General features: G+C 27.8%; 3 protein-coding genes across 4 annotated transcripts; 2 read left to right on the top strand and 1 right to left on the bottom strand.

Annotated features, from left to right (window-relative positions):
- Positions 1–99: 99 nt before the first annotated feature.
- Positions 100–6,559, top strand: LOC113560873. 2 transcript variants are annotated; one of them, XM_026966987.1, is made up of 8 exons: positions 100–353; positions 853–987; positions 1,217–1,309; positions 3,165–3,412; positions 5,290–5,352; positions 5,729–5,940; positions 6,008–6,274; positions 6,339–6,559. In XM_026966987.1, the coding sequence occupies exons 1-8, from the start codon at positions 283–285 to the stop codon at positions 6,507–6,509; spliced, it is 1,260 nt and encodes a 419-aa protein (XP_026822788.1). In that variant the 5' UTR covers positions 100–282; the 3' UTR covers positions 6,510–6,559. The 2 variants fall into 2 exon arrangements, with proteins under 2 accessions (XP_026822788.1, XP_026822787.1); XM_026966986.1 differs by having other exon boundaries at positions 760–987.
- On the bottom strand, positions 6,497–11,339 carry LOC113560872 (DNA polymerase delta subunit 2). Its single transcript, XM_026966985.1, has 9 exons — positions 10,679–11,339; positions 9,727–9,854; positions 9,393–9,658; positions 9,153–9,301; positions 8,973–9,088; positions 8,819–8,911; positions 8,172–8,364; positions 7,581–7,691; positions 6,497–6,713 (listed from the first exon to the last, which is right to left on the bottom strand). The coding sequence occupies exons 1-9, from the start codon at positions 10,869–10,871 to the stop codon at positions 6,598–6,600; spliced, it is 1,365 nt and encodes a 454-aa protein (XP_026822786.1). The 5' UTR covers positions 10,872–11,339; the 3' UTR covers positions 6,497–6,597.
- A 362-nt stretch (positions 11,340–11,701) lies between these two features.
- Positions 11,702–19,502, top strand: LOC113561284 (probable helicase with zinc finger domain). The gene is made up of 16 exons (XM_026967611.1): positions 11,702–12,368; positions 12,441–12,551; positions 13,521–13,725; positions 13,784–13,975; positions 14,056–14,785; positions 14,861–15,068; positions 15,131–15,502; positions 15,564–15,790; positions 16,376–16,499; positions 16,556–16,674; positions 16,750–16,896; positions 16,955–17,285; positions 17,358–18,376; positions 18,455–18,564; positions 18,624–18,846; positions 18,907–19,502. Exons 1-16 carry the CDS (start codon positions 11,702–11,704, stop codon positions 19,231–19,233), a joined length of 5,112 nt encoding a protein of 1,703 aa, XP_026823412.1. The 3' UTR covers positions 19,234–19,502.
- The last annotated feature ends 471 nt before the right edge of the window (positions 19,503–19,973 follow it).

Genomic DNA, 19,973 nt, shown 5'->3' with positions numbered 1-19,973 from the left:
CAAAAGGTTTTAACCGTGGTATCTATGTTATTGATAACAGACTTTAATTTGAGTTATCGCTGACCACGCACTATAAGAACCTAACAGACAACAGTTTATACTTTTATAGTTGTGTAGTGTGCTGGTGTGTATTATAGTGTGTCAGTACTCTACTATTTTACGATATTTAATTTATTATTTAGTAATATAATATATAGCCTTTATGATTAATATTTTAAACAAATCAATTATATATTGTGTTTAAAAGTCTTGGTTTCGTTTTACCATTAAACAACAGATAATATGGTCTTAAGCTGTACAGTTCAAAACTGTGAGAACAAATTAATAAAAGGAAATGGAATTATATTTCATCGGTAAGGTATATATATATAATAATTAATAATATTTATATTCTATAACACGTCGTAATAATGTTAAAATAAAAATTACAAAACTCAAGAACTCCAAACAAATATTATTTTAAAATTATTATCTTGTCCCATAATTATGGGTATATTTATACATTATACATGGAAAAACCCACTACTCATATGTATACAAAATGATTATACATTTTTAGAATGCAAATTTTTTATTAGATCATTTAGATCATCCATTGTCTATTTTTATTTTTTTCATGTTACTAATAACTTAAGAACTGTTTATTACTGTAATCAGTGTGATCGATATATTGTTGAATTGATCCAAAAATGTAAAACTACTATTATTTAAAATTTAAATGAAAAATGTTCTTATATTAATTTCACATTTATATTTCAGACTTCCTTTGCATGATCCAGAATTACTTGATAAATGGTTAAAAGCATTAAAAATCGATAATTGGACCCCTACTAAGCATTTCAATGTTTGCAGTGAACATTTTACCGAAAATGATTACAAAAAGTCAATATCTGGAGTTAAATTAACAGAGTTGTTATGCAGTGCAGTTCCTTCAATTTTTGCAGATAGTTCAAATTCAAATCATAAGACAAGTTCTTTTACAAATAAGTAAGTTTAAATTAAATATATATAGTTTTAGATTCTGGAAAGTAAAGTAACCACCAAATGTATCATGGATTTGGATACTACTAATACACTATTATGTTCTATTGTTTTTATATTATTCAATTGAACACAGAACCATATATTTAATAAATGGTTTAAAAATGCATTACATATGAGTATTTGATATTTTGATATTATAAATTATAATCAAATATAAAATTTAATGTTTCAGGAGAAAATCAAAAGTCTTAGGTAATTTAAACATCAAACAATCAAGAAAAAAAGTCATTAAAACATTACCTCAAACAACTCATACAATCAGCACGTATGTTTTTTCTTACCATTACGTAAGATTTTATTTGTGTGTATTATTTATTTTTTTGTTAATATAGATAAGAACAAGGTAATGTTAATAAATCTATAATGAATACAGATGAACGTATGTTAGTAAAAAATATTTTTAAGCAATATAATTTGAAATGGAAAAATGACGATAAAGATAATGATTCAATTTCAAAAAATCTTGAGTAAGCTTTGAATTGATTTCATGATTTAATAAAACAATTCTTATAAACGTAAAGTCTATTATTATCAGTATGGAGACAATTCAACATTAATTGTCACCTGAACATTTGTCACTCCATGTATTAGGAAGATAACACAGTTACCAACCAAATAGAATTTTTGTTAATATAATTTCTTAATTTTCAATTAAACTAAGTGTTTTTTATTTTTATAATATAGTGACATACTGATTATCAGGGGCAGATCCAGACCAAGATAACAGGGGGGGCGCTTTTTAAAGGGCACACATACATTTTGATAAAGTATTTATTTAGGTAAATACATGTTACTTTCCACAGTCTCGTACAAAACAAAAAAAAATATTTTTTATAATAATGGTAATAAAAAAATATATCACTATAATTTTGTTACCCTTGAAATATATTACATCAGAAACTAAAATCAGGGACTTCAAACTATTTTTATTTTATTTTTTAGAGAATGGAGGGGGGTCGTCCCCTAGATCCGCCATTTCTGATTATATTATTAAAAAAACAACTCAATTTATATTTGTCATATTAATTATAATCTAATGTTTATGTTACAAATGATGTGGTCTTACCTAGATAATATAAACAAATATCATGCAATATTTATTATCACTACAATTTTTATTATATCAAAATAAAATTTCAAATTAGACTTGTATCTTCTACAAACAATTAAATCAGTTATACACACGTCTTCACTTTAATCTAAAATATCTTTATGGTTTCTTTCTTTGTCTAACAATCCAATCAGACTATTTATTTTATTCTTACTACTATGTTACCATTTCTTGCTCTTTCTATGCCATTGTGTATATATATTATATATTTTTATATATTCATGAGTACATGACATAGGTTATATATTTGTTAAATTGTACTGTCTCTTACGTATTTTTCTTTTCTACACTTTGAATTGGTAGTAAAAATTAACTTATGAACAAAAAAATATATAAACCTCTTAGTTCTTGTTTAAAAAAAAATAATCCGAGTGGTAAATGTTCAAATGACGATTATCAATGCTTATTCATGCCTCAGTCTAAAATTAAATTGTTAAGATAAAGATTATCCATTTCAGTCAATTACAAATTTTTCGTAGGTGCTTCTTAAAATAAGATATCCAGTGGCAAAGCGTCACAGGAGACAATGAGACAACGTCTACCCACTAAGAAATTAGAACACAGGACAATTAATTTTGTTTTATAAAATATTTACAAATTTTAATAATTAGGAGACGTTACGATGTAACGTCTCCCAATTATTGGCGCGCGGGTACAGGGGGATTTTAATGTAAGTGGGGTTTACTATCTTCGCTATGAGACACGTTTCACTATTTGGATTTCCTCATTTATCGGTATCGTCATTGTCCCCTGTAAACTGCTATTACTAATAGCCGATAGGTACATACGTATTTCTTAATATTATTGTTTTTAAAATAAAAGGGAGGAATCCAAGCGTATTAGTGTTATTTTATTCAATGTCTCCCCAACTAAAAACTTAAGCTTCGCCACTGAAGATATCTCTTGTAAATTACTTATATACTTAAGTGTGTAATTTCTTTATGACAATCATTTTTTTTTTCTTAATTTAATTTTGAAATATTCAAAAGAATAAAAATTTATTTTATAGGGAAAGTAATGATCCAGTTTGCTTTGTTCCGAACTGTAGAACACCAAAAGGACTACCACTTTATAATTTTCCATTTGGCGATAAACGTTTATTGCATATATGGTCAAAAAGAACCGGATTAAGTACAATGTATGACACGGACTTATATTTAAATATAACAATATGTAAAAGCCATTTTCATGAAAAATGTTTTCATGAAAATTCTATACAATTAAAACCCTATGCAATTCCATCTATCAATTTAATTGGTAAGCATATGTAATAGAATTCATATAAGCATTTAATATCTCAAATTAAATTATGAAACTGAAATAATGGTTGATTAATTATAGAGATTAAAATAATATTAAATTTAAGTATAAATATAAATTAGTTTAGTATATTTTTATTTACAGTAGAAGCCGCTTATTAGGAATATAGGTAATCGATAAAATCATATTATTGAAACAATTATGACCTATTACTGCTATAATATCTTATCTTTAAGATACGTTGTTACATATCGATACTGAATTCCACTTGACCAATTAATTTAATATTTTTTATTCTGTTCATTACTATAAATAAAATATTTACTATGCTCTCTACTGTTATTGTTTTAGTTCAGCTTCGGTATGCATATGTAGTTTCATTATTCTAAAAATCTAAAATAATCTAAATTATGAGAATTAATTTTTGGATAGAAATAAAATTTATTTAAGTCATCTAATATGATTTTCAAAATTAGTTTATTATATAATAACGCAGCTCTTGATTAAATGTTTCTCATTCTACATTGAATAGGGTTTTGAAAGATCATTTGAAAATTGAACGCACAACATTGGAAAATAATAGAGGTAGTCAGAAAAGATGTTATGGATAAAACATTGTAAAAATGTTATATCTAATGAGGGGAAAAGATGCCTGTATTAATTAATGGACCACTTTTATGTCAAAAAGCAGAAGACCTGACAAAAAAAAATAGGAAAAGACAATTTTGTAGCAACAGAAAAATTGTTTCAACGTTGGAAATTAAGGAAGAATATCTGTTTCATTCAAACACATCGAGAGCAGAGATGTTTATTTTAATAGAGTACAAAGATGATGAAAAATCATTAGACCAAACTAACAGCTGAATAGACTGTTTTATTTTAAACCCTTACCCAAACACACATTCATACTACAAAGGGGCAAAGACAAGCAAAGCGCGACCACATTTTTGTGTTGTATCAGTTGAAATGGAGAAACGAAAGTTGATAAGTATTAGTTAAAAGTTAGAATCCACTATGCTTCAAGGGAGTGAAAACATTTTTCAATTTATTACAAAGCAAAAAGCGCTTGGTTGACTGCAGCAATTTTCAAAAACTGACTAATCAACTAAGACAGCTCAATAAAAGAAACCTATAATAAAGTTTTCTTCATATCAGCAAATAATTTCAATCATTCAACCATGTGCATGTAGGAAAAGTTCTCACAGTAATTAATAATGGTGTTCATGGCTTGTTCCTTACTAGCTAACAATATAGCAAAAAAATAAACACGCTTGATGCTATTCATTTAGCAAAGGAAGCATGAAATAAGGTAAATGCGGAGACAAAAGTGTTGACTCACATCTCGATGTTGCAACAGAAGAAATCTGTAATGTTGTTATGAATCTTTAGATAATTTAACAGGCTGATACTGATAATAAGGAAGAAAACAGCGAGGCACACTCATCTAACAAATAAATTGTGGAAGCTTTTAGTGTTATTAAGAGAGCAGTTTAGCACCATGTGAATGAAAAAGGCTTTAAGCAAAATTAATCTTATAAAAGTATGGTCATCAAGTTTGACTCAAATAATAGACATCGATAGTTACATATTTTACATTGCATATTAATTCATTTTTTTTCATAACAAATAAATTTGATCGCTTATTAAAACTAACAATTGATTTATTTCATATTAGTCCAAAAAATGTTATATAAGCAGCTTCTACTGTATTTAAATTAAACAATTTTATAATTTTGTAAATGTATTTTATATGAGATAATGATATAACAATTATATCAGATTAGTTAGTACTTCATTAATCATTAAATGTTTTCTAGTTGTTTTAACGCTTTTATTAAAATATTTATTAGTATATATATATTTTGTTAATTTAGATTACTCAGGATCACCGGATAATTGTTGTCTGATCAATTCTTTATACTCCGATGAAAATTCTGGTAATATTTTATTTTAAATATCTACTATTTAAAATAATGAAAGTGTTTAATAATGTAAAACGTTTAGAAAAAAAATACCAGTTATACATCTTTGTTTTGTGAATTATGTTAGAAAAACGCAGACTAATAAATAAATATTTTTAATTTAGATTTTAAATTAATAGGTTAGATAATCCTAACCTAAACTTAGCTGTTAGGTAATCCTTTTATCAAAGACCTAACTCTTTAACATATTTTATAATTTCTTTGTATGATGCAAGTGGTTACTAATTAACAGTGTATTGTTGATTAGATTAGATAAAAATTATTTCTGCGGATTAACCCAATGTTTTAAGCTATAACCATATTTAATTGTATGGAATTTTTTTAATATTAGTGATGACTTCTACTGGAGATCGTACATGGGGATGGTTGGGCAGTACTGAAGCTTTTGGAAGACTTCCTGAACCCAATGAGTTTATAGTCATCCCAAAATCACAAATATCCAGTGAAAAGTATGCATGTTCAACTCAGGCTGCTCATTGTTTAATATATGCAGAAAACAATGAAAAAGTATTTAATATTTATAATCCTCGCGCTTCAATTCTTGTAAGTTATTAAAACACTAAGTAAATTTCAATATTTTAAAATTAAAATTTTTTTGGTGTTATGTTAGATGCAATTACGTTATGATGGATATTTTGGATTTCCTGGTGGACTAATCGATGCTGGTGAAGATTATGTTACCGCTGTTAATAGAGAAATGGCAGAAGAAATGAATTTGGATACTACTATACATTCAGTCAGTCATGATGATCATGTAATATCTCATTGGAGCGAGAAAAAAAATCTAGCTTTACACTTTTATAAATTAAAAGTTAATATGACTGAATTGGTTGAAATTGAAAAACGAGCTTTGCTTGCAAGAGATTATGGGAATGAAGTAATTAATTATATCAATATTTTATTAATTAAAAAACTTAAAAAAAATGTAATTAATTTCATAGGTGCTTGGTACAATTAGGATTCCTCTATATACATTGGGTGATCATTACCGTGGATTTCCAGTATTTTTAAAGCAGAACTTTATTGGATGTTCACGGGAACAGCTTCTAGCTGCACTTTCATCATTGAATATTTTGACTCCTGAAGAAATCCAACTTGCTTTAAATGTATAGTAAAAATATGTGATTATTGATGATGTAAAATATATAATATATAGCATTTATTTTCCTTCTTTATAATATAAAATAAAAGTGAGTGCTATTAAGGGGCAAATGTCTTAAATGATACGGGATAACATTCTAAATTATTGAGATTCAATAAAACACAAGTTTGAGTTAATGAAAAAGACGGCACGCTTATAAGTCTCGTAGGTTTGCCTGAAACAAAACATTTTAAACTTAAATTAATCAAAAATCTTAATTCAGAAGTGGCATTCATATTTTTATCTTACAAACTTTCAACATAGAAAATTTTTCTTTTAGTAAAACCAATTTTATGTTATAAAAATTACAAGAAAAATTTTTTTAACCAATAATCAAATTTTAAAAGTTATCGATTTATCAGTAATCTCTTGTTAGAATTATATTTAATTTTAATAGTACGTCTCACCCACGTGTATATTCTTCGACTTGCATGTATAACATCAACAAAACGCATTTACACTGTCCGAGTAGAACTCGCTCAACTTGTTTCTAGACTTCTAAAGTAAATATACCTATTATATAATTAAAAAATAACAATATTTCAGAAGGCAATACGCTGAGTTATTTTCTATAATAACATTCATTATAATTTATTATTTAGAATTAGCAAAAGTTGTAAATAACCTATAACTAATCAACATTTTAATTTTTTTTAAAACTCGGCGTTTTTTGCCCTCCAAAATATTGTCATCTTTAAATTTTATAATAGGTACTTACTCAAGAACCAAAATTGAGCAAGTTCTACTCAGACTGTGTAAACATGTTTTGTCTATATTGTATACATTTAAGATTGAGACAAAAATTTGAGTGCGATGTCATTTTAAAGCATGTTATATAATATTTTGAATATTCCAAAGTTAAAAATTAAAATATATAAAATTAATAAGAAAACACAGATGATGTTTTCACCTTTAAGTTTATATCCTAATGTTTAAACTTTACACAAAATTGATTCTGTTGTAACGTTTTTAAGATAGAGGCAACATAATAATAGGTTTAACGTCCTTTTAATCAAAATATTTAATGTAAATGAGTAATTACCACTGGTATTTATTTTAAGTGATGTCTTAAATGATTGTTGATTTGATACAAAAAACACATCTGGCATTTCTTTTATTATAAATGGATCTTGTCCTTCAAATGGATAACATGCTATTAACAATAACAATTTATTAGTATAAGCTCATTATATATAGTTCAAAATAAAATATCTAATATTTATTAGTAGTGATTATCATGAAAACAGCACATTGCCCAAAAACACAACATATAATTTTACTTAGAAACAAATATATTAAATACATATTACATAATAGTGTAAAGTAATAGTAAAGTAATAGTTTTATTATTATTTAAACAATTTATTTTTTTCACAACTTATTTTCCCTCCAATTGACATGGATATTTTCAATTTTTAAACAGGGTATTCCACATTTTAATAACTTGCATAATTATTACGTAAATATAATTTTATTTTGCAACAACCCAATATAAATAATATTAAAATAATTTATATAAGCCTTAAATTATACTAAAATAAATGCAAAATAACAAAATATTTCAATCATACTAATAATTCTTGTATATAATTAATTTAAAACTAAACCTAAATATAAAACAAACCGTACTTACGAATTGTGTCAGGTGCAGATGGTACTTGATGTCCCCAATCTAATATTCTATCCATAATATCAATTGGATCCTCTAAGCTTGTAAATCTGAGGACATCTTGTACAGCCTGTCCAGATGATCCAATTATAAGATGGCCTTCAATTTCAAATTTATTTGGATTTGTTACTCTATGTAAACTTGAATATTCAGAAGCCTATACAAATGGTGAATAAATTATGAATCGTATACAAAAACAGTCAGAATTAGTTTGTAATACTATTTATTTTAACAATATACTCGCATTACTTCACTAACATTTGTTTATGTTTGTAACAGTAGCAAGATTCACTTATCAGTGATGTAGCGAGAGTATACTGACAGTATGATTAATAATTCTTATGATTTAATTTTAAAACGAGAATATTTATTTTTAATAATTTTGGAAAACAATTTAAAGTCCAGTGTATGAACTGGCAAATTTGTGTTTTTACATTTTTGATAAAGAATAATTTTATCGACATATCAGTAGATATCATAAACCAGATATTTTCACCCATTAAATAAACTAATGCCATACAAATAGAGATGAGTGGTATACAAAGTTTGATACAATAACCGCCAAAAACCTTTTTTATTAATAATAACTATAAAAATGTGTTAATATTTACTTTGGGAAATAAACAACTGTGGAATGCTTGTTGTGGTAATGTTCTATCTGTAGGGTCAAATTCTCCAGGCATAATTTGGACATCAACAGTTGACTAAAAAATACAATGGTTCCTTTAAAATATAAATAGTGAAAATAAATAAAATTATACTAACAGCTAATTGCAATAATATGTCATCTAATTGTTTAATTGCTTGAATGTCTCGAGGAAAATCATCTATTTTGTCTCGGTAATTTGGCTTTTTCATTGGAGTACTACGTATGCTATTTCCTGATTAGAAAATTATTAAAATTATTAAAAAATATTAATATTACTGCACTACAAAAATAATTACCAGCTATTAAAACTTGAACAATTTTTGAGACTTTACTGTTTTCTTTTTTATCACCCAGTAAACCATATATCCAATCTACAAATAATTGTACTTGAAAATTAGTAGCGATATTAGATGCTAATTCTAAACCACTTATTAATACAAGAAACCTACAAAAAATAAATTTGATTTTTAGTGCATTATACTAAATAACAGATTCTAAAAATATATATATATATACTCATTCAATAAATTCTTTACCTATCATGCCCAGAACTCTGAGTAGTGAGAACTTTAGATGCAGCCGATGGTGTGGGCCAACAAAAATCTAGTACATCGAATTTCCCACCATCTTGAGGAATACCTTTTACTGCTATAATACATCCAGTCATAATATTTTTTAATGATAAACTATCACCATTCAAACCATCAAATGTTAAAGGTACTCTCTGTAATTCATCTTCTAGAATAACTTCATCCGTGTCAGAAACAAAATGAGTTCTAGGTGCTTGAGGAATCAAATTGTTCTAAAAACATAAACATTAACCAACAATTAAATACATTTATGATGTACATAATATAAATTATATATTACTTCTTCACTAATTTCCTTCAAAATGCTGGGTTTTAATTCTTGATGTTTAAATAATGTGCCAATTACAATACATTCTTGACCAACTTTATCGTGTAACTCAGATAATTTATAAACATCACACTCTTCACCTAATCAAAATATAAATCACATTTGTAACATGGGTTTAATATATACATTGCACAAGCTAATATCAGCAAACATTTTAACATTTTCTATTAAATAAAAACATTGGACGTACAAGGGACAAGGCTAATAACCTTAAACGTTGAAGACTATCATGAATAAAACAAACATTGGAATGTACCGAATGTGGGTAGTATAAAATGAGGGTAAAATGCTTAAGATATGGCATAAAATCTTGTAAAGACGAAACTACCTACTGAACACACTTCTTACATTTATTATTTAAAAAAACATTTAATTAATTGGTTATAATAATACACATACGACTATACTTCAATTTCAATTTTTTTTATATCGGACTAAATATATTTTTGAGTATTGTTTTAAGTCTGGTAAAAAAAAATTGAATATGTATTTTCATTATTATGCTACAGTATATACTTATAATTACTACTTTTTAAATTCAATATATAGAAATCTGGGGTCGGAAAATAAATTTTGCTATACATATTCAATGCATTAACACATATATTTATTTTAGTACTATACTTCTATTGACAACTATTAGTCAAATGAAATGCACATGAGATTCCACCAATCACCATATATTTATGATTCACAACTTTTCTTTTTAAGTAATAATTTACAGCAAATTTATGGTTCAATTCCTAATACTGATAGTTATATATATATAATACCTAACTAAATAGTCTTTAACTAATAATATTCAATTCTGGGCTTTGTAGAATTTTTACTCCATTAGACATTTTTTCGTATATATTGACATAGACGATAAGAATAAAAACTTATAAACAATATATTACAATACCCCATTTTTGTTGTATTTTCGCCTGAAGAATGTCTCTCATCTGAACCAGTCGGTGAGCATAAATGTGTGCAAACTGTCTAGTGTAGTTCACATCCTTCAAGTGAAACACGGACGACATGTCAACGTAATTGAACGAAGATCGTTCAAAATTCGTTTCTTCATAGTCGCCTATAAATTCAAGAAACTCAGGCATGATGATATTAGAATTAGACAAAAAACTGCTGGTGAATATGTAAAGCGCCTTAAATAGTTGTCAAAATGGAAGCAACCAAAAAATACGTTGGTAATCGGTGACAGTGAAATACCTCTGGACAATCGAGAAAAAAATATGAATCCTTTAATACGATAAATCAACTAATATTAATATTATATACGATTTACGAACGCACGAATTTTGATAACGACTAACGAACACTGAATACATTAAAACTTTGAAGACTTGTTACAAGTCTAGTAATAAGTACACGTCTGTTCACTTCACTGTATTCACTAATCACTATTTATGAACGCAATACTGCTCAGAGATCTGTCAGATCAGAAACTAATAAAATAAAGTAATAAACTAATAACTACTCGACGCTAATGTCTCGCAAAGTCGCAAACTCGCAACATATAGTTTTAATGAGTTTTACACTTACAGTATACTTATACTATATTACTATCGTCTATCACACACTCATCATAATATTATAATCAGTCGAAGCTAAAAATGAGCGGGAAAAACCCTAGTCAGATGTTAGGAACGGCAACGACGACACTGACAAGATTAATACAATTTCCTTGGGTTTCCAAAACATCAATAATATTAAAATTGGAAAGAAAATTATCTTGATAAGAATAAAAATTTAATTGATAAGCGGAACTGGGAAGTTTATCCATTGTTTATGTTTTTCCTACGCCTAAATGTGTGTTGTGTTCAGAATTAAATGATTAATTATATTGCAAACGAACAAAATTGTATTAACTATGATCACATAAGTCACACGACAGTAGACAACCAAATTCTTACACTCTTGCTCATACATGGAGACCAATTTCGCTGAGGTCGAGCACAGAGCCATCGAGTACCTGAACCATAAACAATGGAGCAACGCGTTTTTCTGTTTCGACCAGTTGTTGGAAAATGCAGTGGCCAAAAGCTTGCCATCCGAGCGGTTTGTTGGCTATCTATTAGGCCGGTCACAGTGCAGTCTGGAATTGAAAAAATATGAGGACGTTATTCATGATTGCCGACACATCATATCTATGTTGACAGACGATGAGAATGCATATAGTTCACGTGTGCGTCGTAATCTAGTCAATGCACTATTTGCATTGAAAAGATATGGCGAAGCAGAACAAGCTGCCTTGGAATGGGTGGTGAGGTCAGACAATAGCAGTGAGGCCAAAAAAATGTTGGACACTGTGCGCTTAGTGTGGAGTATGTCAAAAGAAGACATCCCTACACCAGTACAGACATTAGAAGATCAGTTGAACCAGATCAATGAGGATCTGTTGTTTGGAGACAGACTAGATTCTTGGATTGCTACTGGTGTAAGGGAGCAAAGTCGAAGGAATAGAAAGCATCCTGTTGAACTAGTTGATGATGAGAAAATGGTTGGCCAACTATTTGAATCATCTAGTAATGAAAATAATGGTATACAAAATTTTGAAAGAAACAGCCAATTCTTTGAACGGTTTAATGGATCTGGTAAGTAACAATTTACCATTATAACATATGGTTTCTGTTTTACAACTTATTCAAGTATTGTTTACTCATTAGGACATGAAAACGGTATGAGTTACTCTAACATAGCCAAGCATAATGGTGAATCTTATGATTTAAGAACAAATTATCAGCCAAAAGTCACTGAAGTTTTCCAAGAACCAACTAGTAAGTAATTTATTGATGATATTATAAGATAAATAAAGTATTAAGTAGTTTCTTTTATCATCATTTATTTATATTAATCAATAATACATTTTTTATTAAATATTACTTGTTACCTCTTAACTTATTTATTTCCAAAAAGTTTATTTTAAAAGATTATTAGATATTTAAAAAAAAATTAACTTTTATAGTTCATATCTATTAAAATAGTAATTTATATTATCAATTACTATATACTATTACATTAGTAGAGAATTACATACAAATTAAATTATTTATTGGACAATCATGGTTCATTAAAATATTTTTAAATGTTCTTTGATTAGTTAAAAATATAGTTATATTTTATGTAATCCAGCATAAATTTGTTTATTAACCAAATAATAGATACTACATTTTAAGAGTTAAATAATAGTATAATACATATCAATCTCAAGCAGATTTCAATTTATTAGACTTATATTATTAATTCAAATTTCAACTTAAAAAATATAATAGTTTAATCTAGGAACTAATATTTTCTTTTGAATTAAAAATTATAAATCTCATTGCTTTTCTTTTAAACATTTACTTTGGTACTGTTATTTGTTACATTAAAATACTAAATTTATAATTTATTAAGATGCTATTCTGTCTCATACTAACCACTTAAAACCACATTATGAATTATTACTCATATATTTTTCATAAAGAGGTAATAAGTGTCATCCTACACTTGAAAACTTACAATAAATTAATTCAAAGAAAGATATATTATGTCTATTAATCATTGTTAAAATATTTTCATTTTTCTTGATACTTATTTAGTATAAATCTAATAATCTTATTATTAATAGGTAAAAAAAAAAACATTTTTTAAAAATATAACTACTTGTGTTTGTTTTTGAATCAGCATTAAAATTATTCTATATTACTAATGTAATATGTGAACTATTTAACTGTGCATATAATTGATAACACCATGATTTTCAGGAAAAGAGAAGCAAACAGAATTAAAATTTCCCCAGAAAAATGAAATGAGGTATTCTTGTACATATTGTGGTATATCATTCCATTTAGAAAATCAGCTTCGGGCACATTGTGCGACTGAAAACCATCAAACCGTAATTATGTCTGATGAAGGACGTGATTGGAAATGGCGTCCACCACCACGAGGATTCTCTTCTGAATGTTATACGTATGAAAACCTAGTTAAGTTGTTGATTTTTCATTTTATTAATGAGCTTAAATTTTAGCTTATGTGAAGCTTTTTCGGAAGGAGAAGGAACAGAAAATTCTTGCAAGTATGGTGCTCAGTGTGTTGAAGCACATGGCATGGAAGAATTAACCGAATGGAAAGAAAGATTTGAGTATAGACGAATGAAACTACAACGTGCAAGTGAGAATAAGCTTTATGGGAAATCTTATACAGAACAGTTATTAGAAAGGTAAATAAATAATAATTTAAAAAATATTTAATTAAAAATAGATTTTATCAGTATTTATATTATTATTAATACTCTTATAGGTGGGTACAATCAACAAATCCAGAGAAAATTATGCGTGAAAGTTTGGACAGTGTTGTCGAGTCTCATGATTGTGATTTAGTAACTACTGTTGAATCCAAAACTAGTAACCGTGAATGGACATTTGTCTTAGAAACAACTTCATCTCTTCAAGCTGTGGCTTTACTCCAAGATACTTATCGTAATCATTTTTCTCTAACACATATTTTGGTTGATAATGGTTTGCAACAAGTTGCTTTCGATATGGAACCACCAAATGATCAAGAATGGGTATCTCAAGCTCAACATCCTGTTTCTCAATCTTTGTCTTCCAAATTAAGACATCAGATTAAAGTTTATTTTACAACAAATATTTATGGAACCTTTAGACAAGCAGTAGTGTTTGATTTTGGTCTTGGTCCTGTTCTGGTTAAACATCTTTGTGTAGATGTTATACCTGTGACAGATTGTGGTAAAGTCAAAGAAATTCACAAAGAGTTAATATTATCTTCAATGGAACGATGGAATCCAAATAATTCAAATATTGTGGAGTTTCAATCATCAATTGGACCTACTCAAGTGCAGGATGATAGGGAAAGAGAGCAAAATTTACTATTAAGTTATGCTGCACCTTGTCCTTCAACATTTTCTTTAACTCATACCACTATTTCAGAGAAAAAACTTACAAGGAACAATTATAGAGCAAGAATTCATGAGTTATTATATGTTGAAGAACTTGCACGTTATGAACAAGTATGATATTTCTTTTTTTAGTTGTTATTTAATTTTATTTATGTTGATGTAAATAATGCAATTGTTTGATGTTAGGTGGCCAGATACAATTTAACTGCAAAATTGCAATTGGCTAGCTGCTATCTACTTTCTCCTAGTGGCGTTGCAGCTAGTACAGCAAAATATTCTCACAATAATGAGTTGTTTGCATTATTACAACTTGGAACAGATGTATCTGAAGACACTTCAGCTGGAAGATTAATTTTAAATAATTGTACCACTGTATATCTTTCCCCATCTAAAGGTAAGAACTTTTTATTTCTATAATATTTAAATTATTATATTTAGAATGTAATTTTATTTTAGACAAAAAGTCATCTGATGAAAAGCGAACTGTTCATGAAGCACAAATTGAAGATAAAGGAAAAAATGTTATATATCTTAGACTATCTGCCAATACTGTAACTGGTCTTGGTCTTAAAGCAGATACAAATGTAAAATTTGATGTTCAATTTCAACTAAATCGAATACCATACTGTGAATGGCATTATGCTATTGATCATATAGCTGACTTCAAAATTATCTTTCCTGACACATTTTTGGAACCAATTATACCATGGAGTCCAAAACGACAATGGGTAGAAATAATTGATAAAAAACTTAATGTAAAACAAAGAGAAGCTGTTATTGCAATCACAACTCCTACAAACATTAGTTTACCCCCAATACTAATTATTGGTTTGTTTATAAAATAATGAAAATAGTTTTTTTTTTTTAATTAAATATATCTGTTTTTTAGGTCCATTTGGTACAGGCAAGACTTATACTTTAGCTCAAGCTATTAAACAAACATTATTACAAGATAATACAAGAATCTTAGTTTGTACTCATTCAAATAGTGCTGCAGATTTATATATAAAAGACTATTTGCATCCATATGTTGAGGATGGACATACAGAAGCAAAACCATTAAGGATATATTATCACAAGCGTTGGGTGTCCACTGTTCACAGTACTGTTCAAAAGGTGATAAAATCCATCATCTATAAATATATTTTAAAAATGGATGATAACATTTCTCAAAACACCATTATAGACTTAAATATTTAATGTGCCTTGGGTAGTTTAAAGGGATTAATATATCTAGATAAAAATTAATATGATTCCTGGTTATCTCAATTTTAATTTTCCCATTTATTTTACATTTTAAATTCAAATATAAACTTACATTTTAATCTATACATTTTTATAATTTTAATCATTCTTTATCATCCAAAATATTAATTCTAAAATTTTTTTTTTTTTTTAATGACCTAGGATTCCCAAATTTATCCATAGATGATGATGTTGTCTAATGAAGTGTGTGTTAAATGTGGTATCTCTATATCTGTATAAATGCCCAGACTACTAACTATTAAAATTTAATATTTCATTTTAAAAACCAATCCCTCATTTTTTTTTTTAAATTATTTCTGCTATTAAAATATAAGTAATGCCTGTGTTCTTATTTTGTCTTGGTAACATATTATACTATTACAATAATAGATTATTACATGATTGAAATTATAATGTTGTACTTGAAAACCTACTCAATTTCATTTTTCTTTATAGTATTGTATTTTGGATCAAAATGGTTCATTTAGACTACCAACACTAGAAGAAATCTTAAATTATCGAGTGATAGTAGTGACATTAAGTATTTCTATGTTTTTGTCATCTGTTGGGTTGAAAAAAGGTATATTTTTTATCCATTTTATCACACAATGATACTAAACAAACTTATTTTTGAAGGTCATTTTACCCATATTCTCTTGGATGAAGCCGCTCAAGCTATGGAGTGTGAAGCTATCATGCCATTGGCACTTGCTAATACTGACACACGAATTGTTTTAGCTGGAGATCATATGCAGGTAATTTTAAATGAAAATGAAAATTTAGCAAAAAGAAAAATTAATATGTTTATTTACCAATTATTAAAATTTTAGCTAAGTCCAGAAATTTTTTCAAAATTTGCAAAAGAAAGGAATTTACATGTATCATTATTAGAGCGGCTTTATGATCACTATCCTGGACAATTTGCTTCTAAAATATTATTGTGTGAAAATTACAGAGCACATGAAGCTATAATACATGTATGTTTGATTATGATCTTGGTGGAAGTGTGTTTATTAATTTTTATTTATTTATTAGTTCACATCTGAATTGTTTTATGAACAAAAACTCGTAAGCAAAGGTAATCAACCACAACATGATAGTTTATATCCTTTGACATTTTTTACAACTCGTGGTGAAGACATACAAGATAGTAATTCAACTGCATTTTACAATAATGCTGAAGTTTATGAAGTTGTTGAACGGGTATCTGAATTAAGAAAAAATTGGCCAGTTGCATGGGGAGCATTTGATGAACATTCAATTGGTATTATGACTCCTTATTCAGATCAAGTGTTCAGAATTAGATCAGAATTACGTAAACGACGTATGGGTGGCATATCTGTTGAAAGAGTACTCAACGTACAAGGTAAATTATTTTTGCATAATGTATTATAAATTTATAAGTTAAAATATAAATTAATGGTAATTTAATGTTTAGGCAAACAATTTAGAGCAATATTTCTGAGTACTGTACGTACTAGACGGACATGTTTGGCCAATAATGTAGGAGGTGGTGAGAAATCTAACAGTGGTATAAATAAACTTGGCATGGATGATATGGACTATGGATTTTTATCTAACTCAAAGTTGCTAAACACTGCTATTACCCGTGCACAAAGTCTTGTTGCAGTGGTTGGAGACCCTGTAGCACTTTGTTCAATTGGACGATGTAGAAAAGTCTGGGAACGATTCATTCAAATATGTGATGAAAATCATAGTCTTAATGGTATCACATGGATTCATTTACGGAATTTGTTAGATAACCTTGAATTAAAGAAATCATATATTTTAAACCCTTTGGCCCCAGAATTTGTACCCAGACGTTACCAGCAAGAATCTTATATAAAGATTCCTCAATCTTTAGCAACATTTAATGCAGCTATACCACCACCACCTATAAGGTTTTCTCAACCACCACCTTTATTTTCTTCACCCATATTTCCATTCCCATTGTATATACCTTCTATTACTCAACCACCTCCACCAGCTTTTATTTCATTACGACAACCAATCATAAATCCTTCCCAAATGTGGCCACTTGGTCCACTAACAACAACTGCTCCAAATATTTTTCCGAGGCCTATACTCCAGCCACCAATACAAAAACCAAATGATGAAGAAATTCGACCACCACCTGGTTTGGTGCCTCCACGTAACCCAGGTCTAGTTCACTTAGTTCAAAATGGGCATACTGACCTTCAATTTGTCCAGAATTCTACTGGAGTGACTCCTGTAAACTTGCCTTCTCCAAATATGATTGTACCAAATGCCAATTTAATGGGACTTCAAGATCAGTTCAACAAAATGAACATGTCATCACTACAACCATTTGCAATGCAACATCCTTCACTGGTGCAACCTTTCAATATTAGGTCAATGGTTGATGTGAACAATAAACATGCTGAAACAATTACAGCACAACAAACACAACGTAACAATGATAGATCAATGCTTGAGGTATATTTTTACTCGTGAAAGTAATTCTTAAAAAAAAACTTAAACAAAATATACTATCTGATATTTATTTCATTTTAGGGTATGTTACCGCATAACATTAGTATAGAAGAAATGATGACTTCTCAGACAAAACAAGTAGAGTGGCTGAAATTTCTCACTGATAACGGCGGTGCTTTAATGGGACAAAAGTATTTGTAGAATCTAATTCTAAACAATTACGTCAATATTAATTTCTTCCATATTTTAGGTTTATCGAACTACTACGGTCTCAAACGCAGTACAAAAAGTCAGCTATCCAACAGCCACCGCCTATTCAACAACCACCACCAAATATTCCATTGCAAATGAATGTACCTCCTCCAGAAATTGGAAATAGAGTTCCTGATGATTTGTTAAATATTTTGATTCAACAACAACAGCAAAATCAAAAACAGCAAATCAATCATAATGGTTTTGGGAATCCATCTCAGGTAAATTTAAATTTATTATAAAAAAATACTTTTGAACTAAATTTAAAAAATATTTTACAGGGAGTTCCACATTTAGATGGTAGTGGATCAGATGATATGTATAAACCATTAGGTAATCAGTTTACACTCGGTCAACAACATACAAATATTGAACAAATCGATCGTACACCGCTATATAAACGACAAGCACAACCACAACCTAATGGCAATATAATGTTACCAATGAATGGTGACCGTCAGGCATTATCTCCTCAATATCAGGGTATGTCGACATATGCAGATGCATGTAGACAATCACCAATGGTTGAAGAACGGAAAAATCCCATAGATAACCAGTTTGGCAATGATCCACAGTGCAATAATGCATTCTATAATTTTTTTAACTGAATGTGTTTGTATTAAAAATTTTGTCTCTGTAATTTTTTTTTCTTGAATTTTTGACATAAAACAATTTATATTATATAAATATCAGTAATTAAAAAAACAAAAAAATTTAAAAAAAAAAACAAAAAAAAATTAAAAGATTTGTATTATATTTATATTATCCTATATGTGCAATAGTTTGTAGTGATTGTATTTTCAAGTATTATATGAATATATATTATATATAAATCAACTTATTTGTGTAAAACTACACTTATTTTTAACAATTATTAATATGATACATTTTGTGGATGAACAATTTCATGTTTAATACAATATTATTATCGCCTATGAAAATAAATTTAATTACAAAATTTCTTCTGAAAATTCTTATGATAATAAGATTTAATTATTTAATAATTAGCAATTGTAATATTTTTTGTGTAACTATTTAGATGTATATGATTGAATATTTGGCTATCTTGTAAATAAATTGTATTTTATTGATTTTTTCTGTATAATGAAGTATAAATGTATAACATTATTATTATTATTATTATTATTATTATTATACTATAATAAATATTATAAACCTTTACCATAAAACCATGTACCTATATATATATATCTAGAGTAGCATGTCAAATTACGGTTTTTGTATTTGTGTAAAATTATTATATATCTAAAAATAAACATAAAATATTCGCTAGTAATATTGAATTTATTATGTATATTTAATTATTTATACCAGCGGTTCCAAAACT

Source organism: Rhopalosiphum maidis, chromosome 1 (genome assembly GCF_003676215.2).
Source record: "Rhopalosiphum maidis isolate BTI-1 chromosome 1, ASM367621v3, whole genome shotgun sequence".
In the NCBI taxonomy this organism is placed as follows: Eukaryota; Metazoa; Arthropoda; class Insecta; order Hemiptera; family Aphididae; genus Rhopalosiphum; species Rhopalosiphum maidis.
Note: the sequence above shows the minus strand (reverse complement) of the source record. Positions and strands in the feature narration are given on the sequence as shown.

Bases quoted from the DNA above. Each gene is read 5' to 3' on its own strand.
- LOC113560873 (XM_026966986.1), top strand. From the start codon at position 283: ATGGTCTTAAGCTGTACAGTTCAAAACTGTGAGAACAAATTAATAAAA. The intron at 5,941-6,007 runs GTAAGTTATTAA...GTGTTATGTTAG, and splicing joins ATCCTCGCGCTTCAATTCTT to ATGCAATTACGTTATGATGG. The intron at 6,275-6,338 runs GTAATTAATTAT...TTAATTTCATAG, and splicing joins CAAGAGATTATGGGAATGAA to GTGCTTGGTACAATTAGGAT.
- LOC113560872 (XM_026966985.1), bottom strand. From the start codon at position 10,871: ATGCCTGAGTTTCTTGAATTTATAGGCGACTATGAAGAAACGAATTTT. The intron at 9,659-9,726 runs GTAATATATAAT...TTATGTTTTTAG, and splicing joins TGAAGGAAATTAGTGAAGAA to AACAATTTGATTCCTCAAGC. The intron at 8,912-8,972 runs GTTAGTATAATT...TGTATTTTTTAG, and splicing joins ACATATTATTGCAATTAGCT to TCAACTGTTGATGTCCAAAT.
- LOC113561284 (XM_026967611.1), top strand. From the start codon at position 11,702: ATGGAGACCAATTTCGCTGAGGTCGAGCACAGAGCCATCGAGTACCTG. The intron at 15,791-16,375 runs GTGATAAAATCC...TTTTCTTTATAG, and splicing joins TTCACAGTACTGTTCAAAAG to TATTGTATTTTGGATCAAAA. The intron at 17,286-17,357 runs GTAAATTATTTT...TTTAATGTTTAG, and splicing joins AAGAGTACTCAACGTACAAG to GCAAACAATTTAGAGCAATA.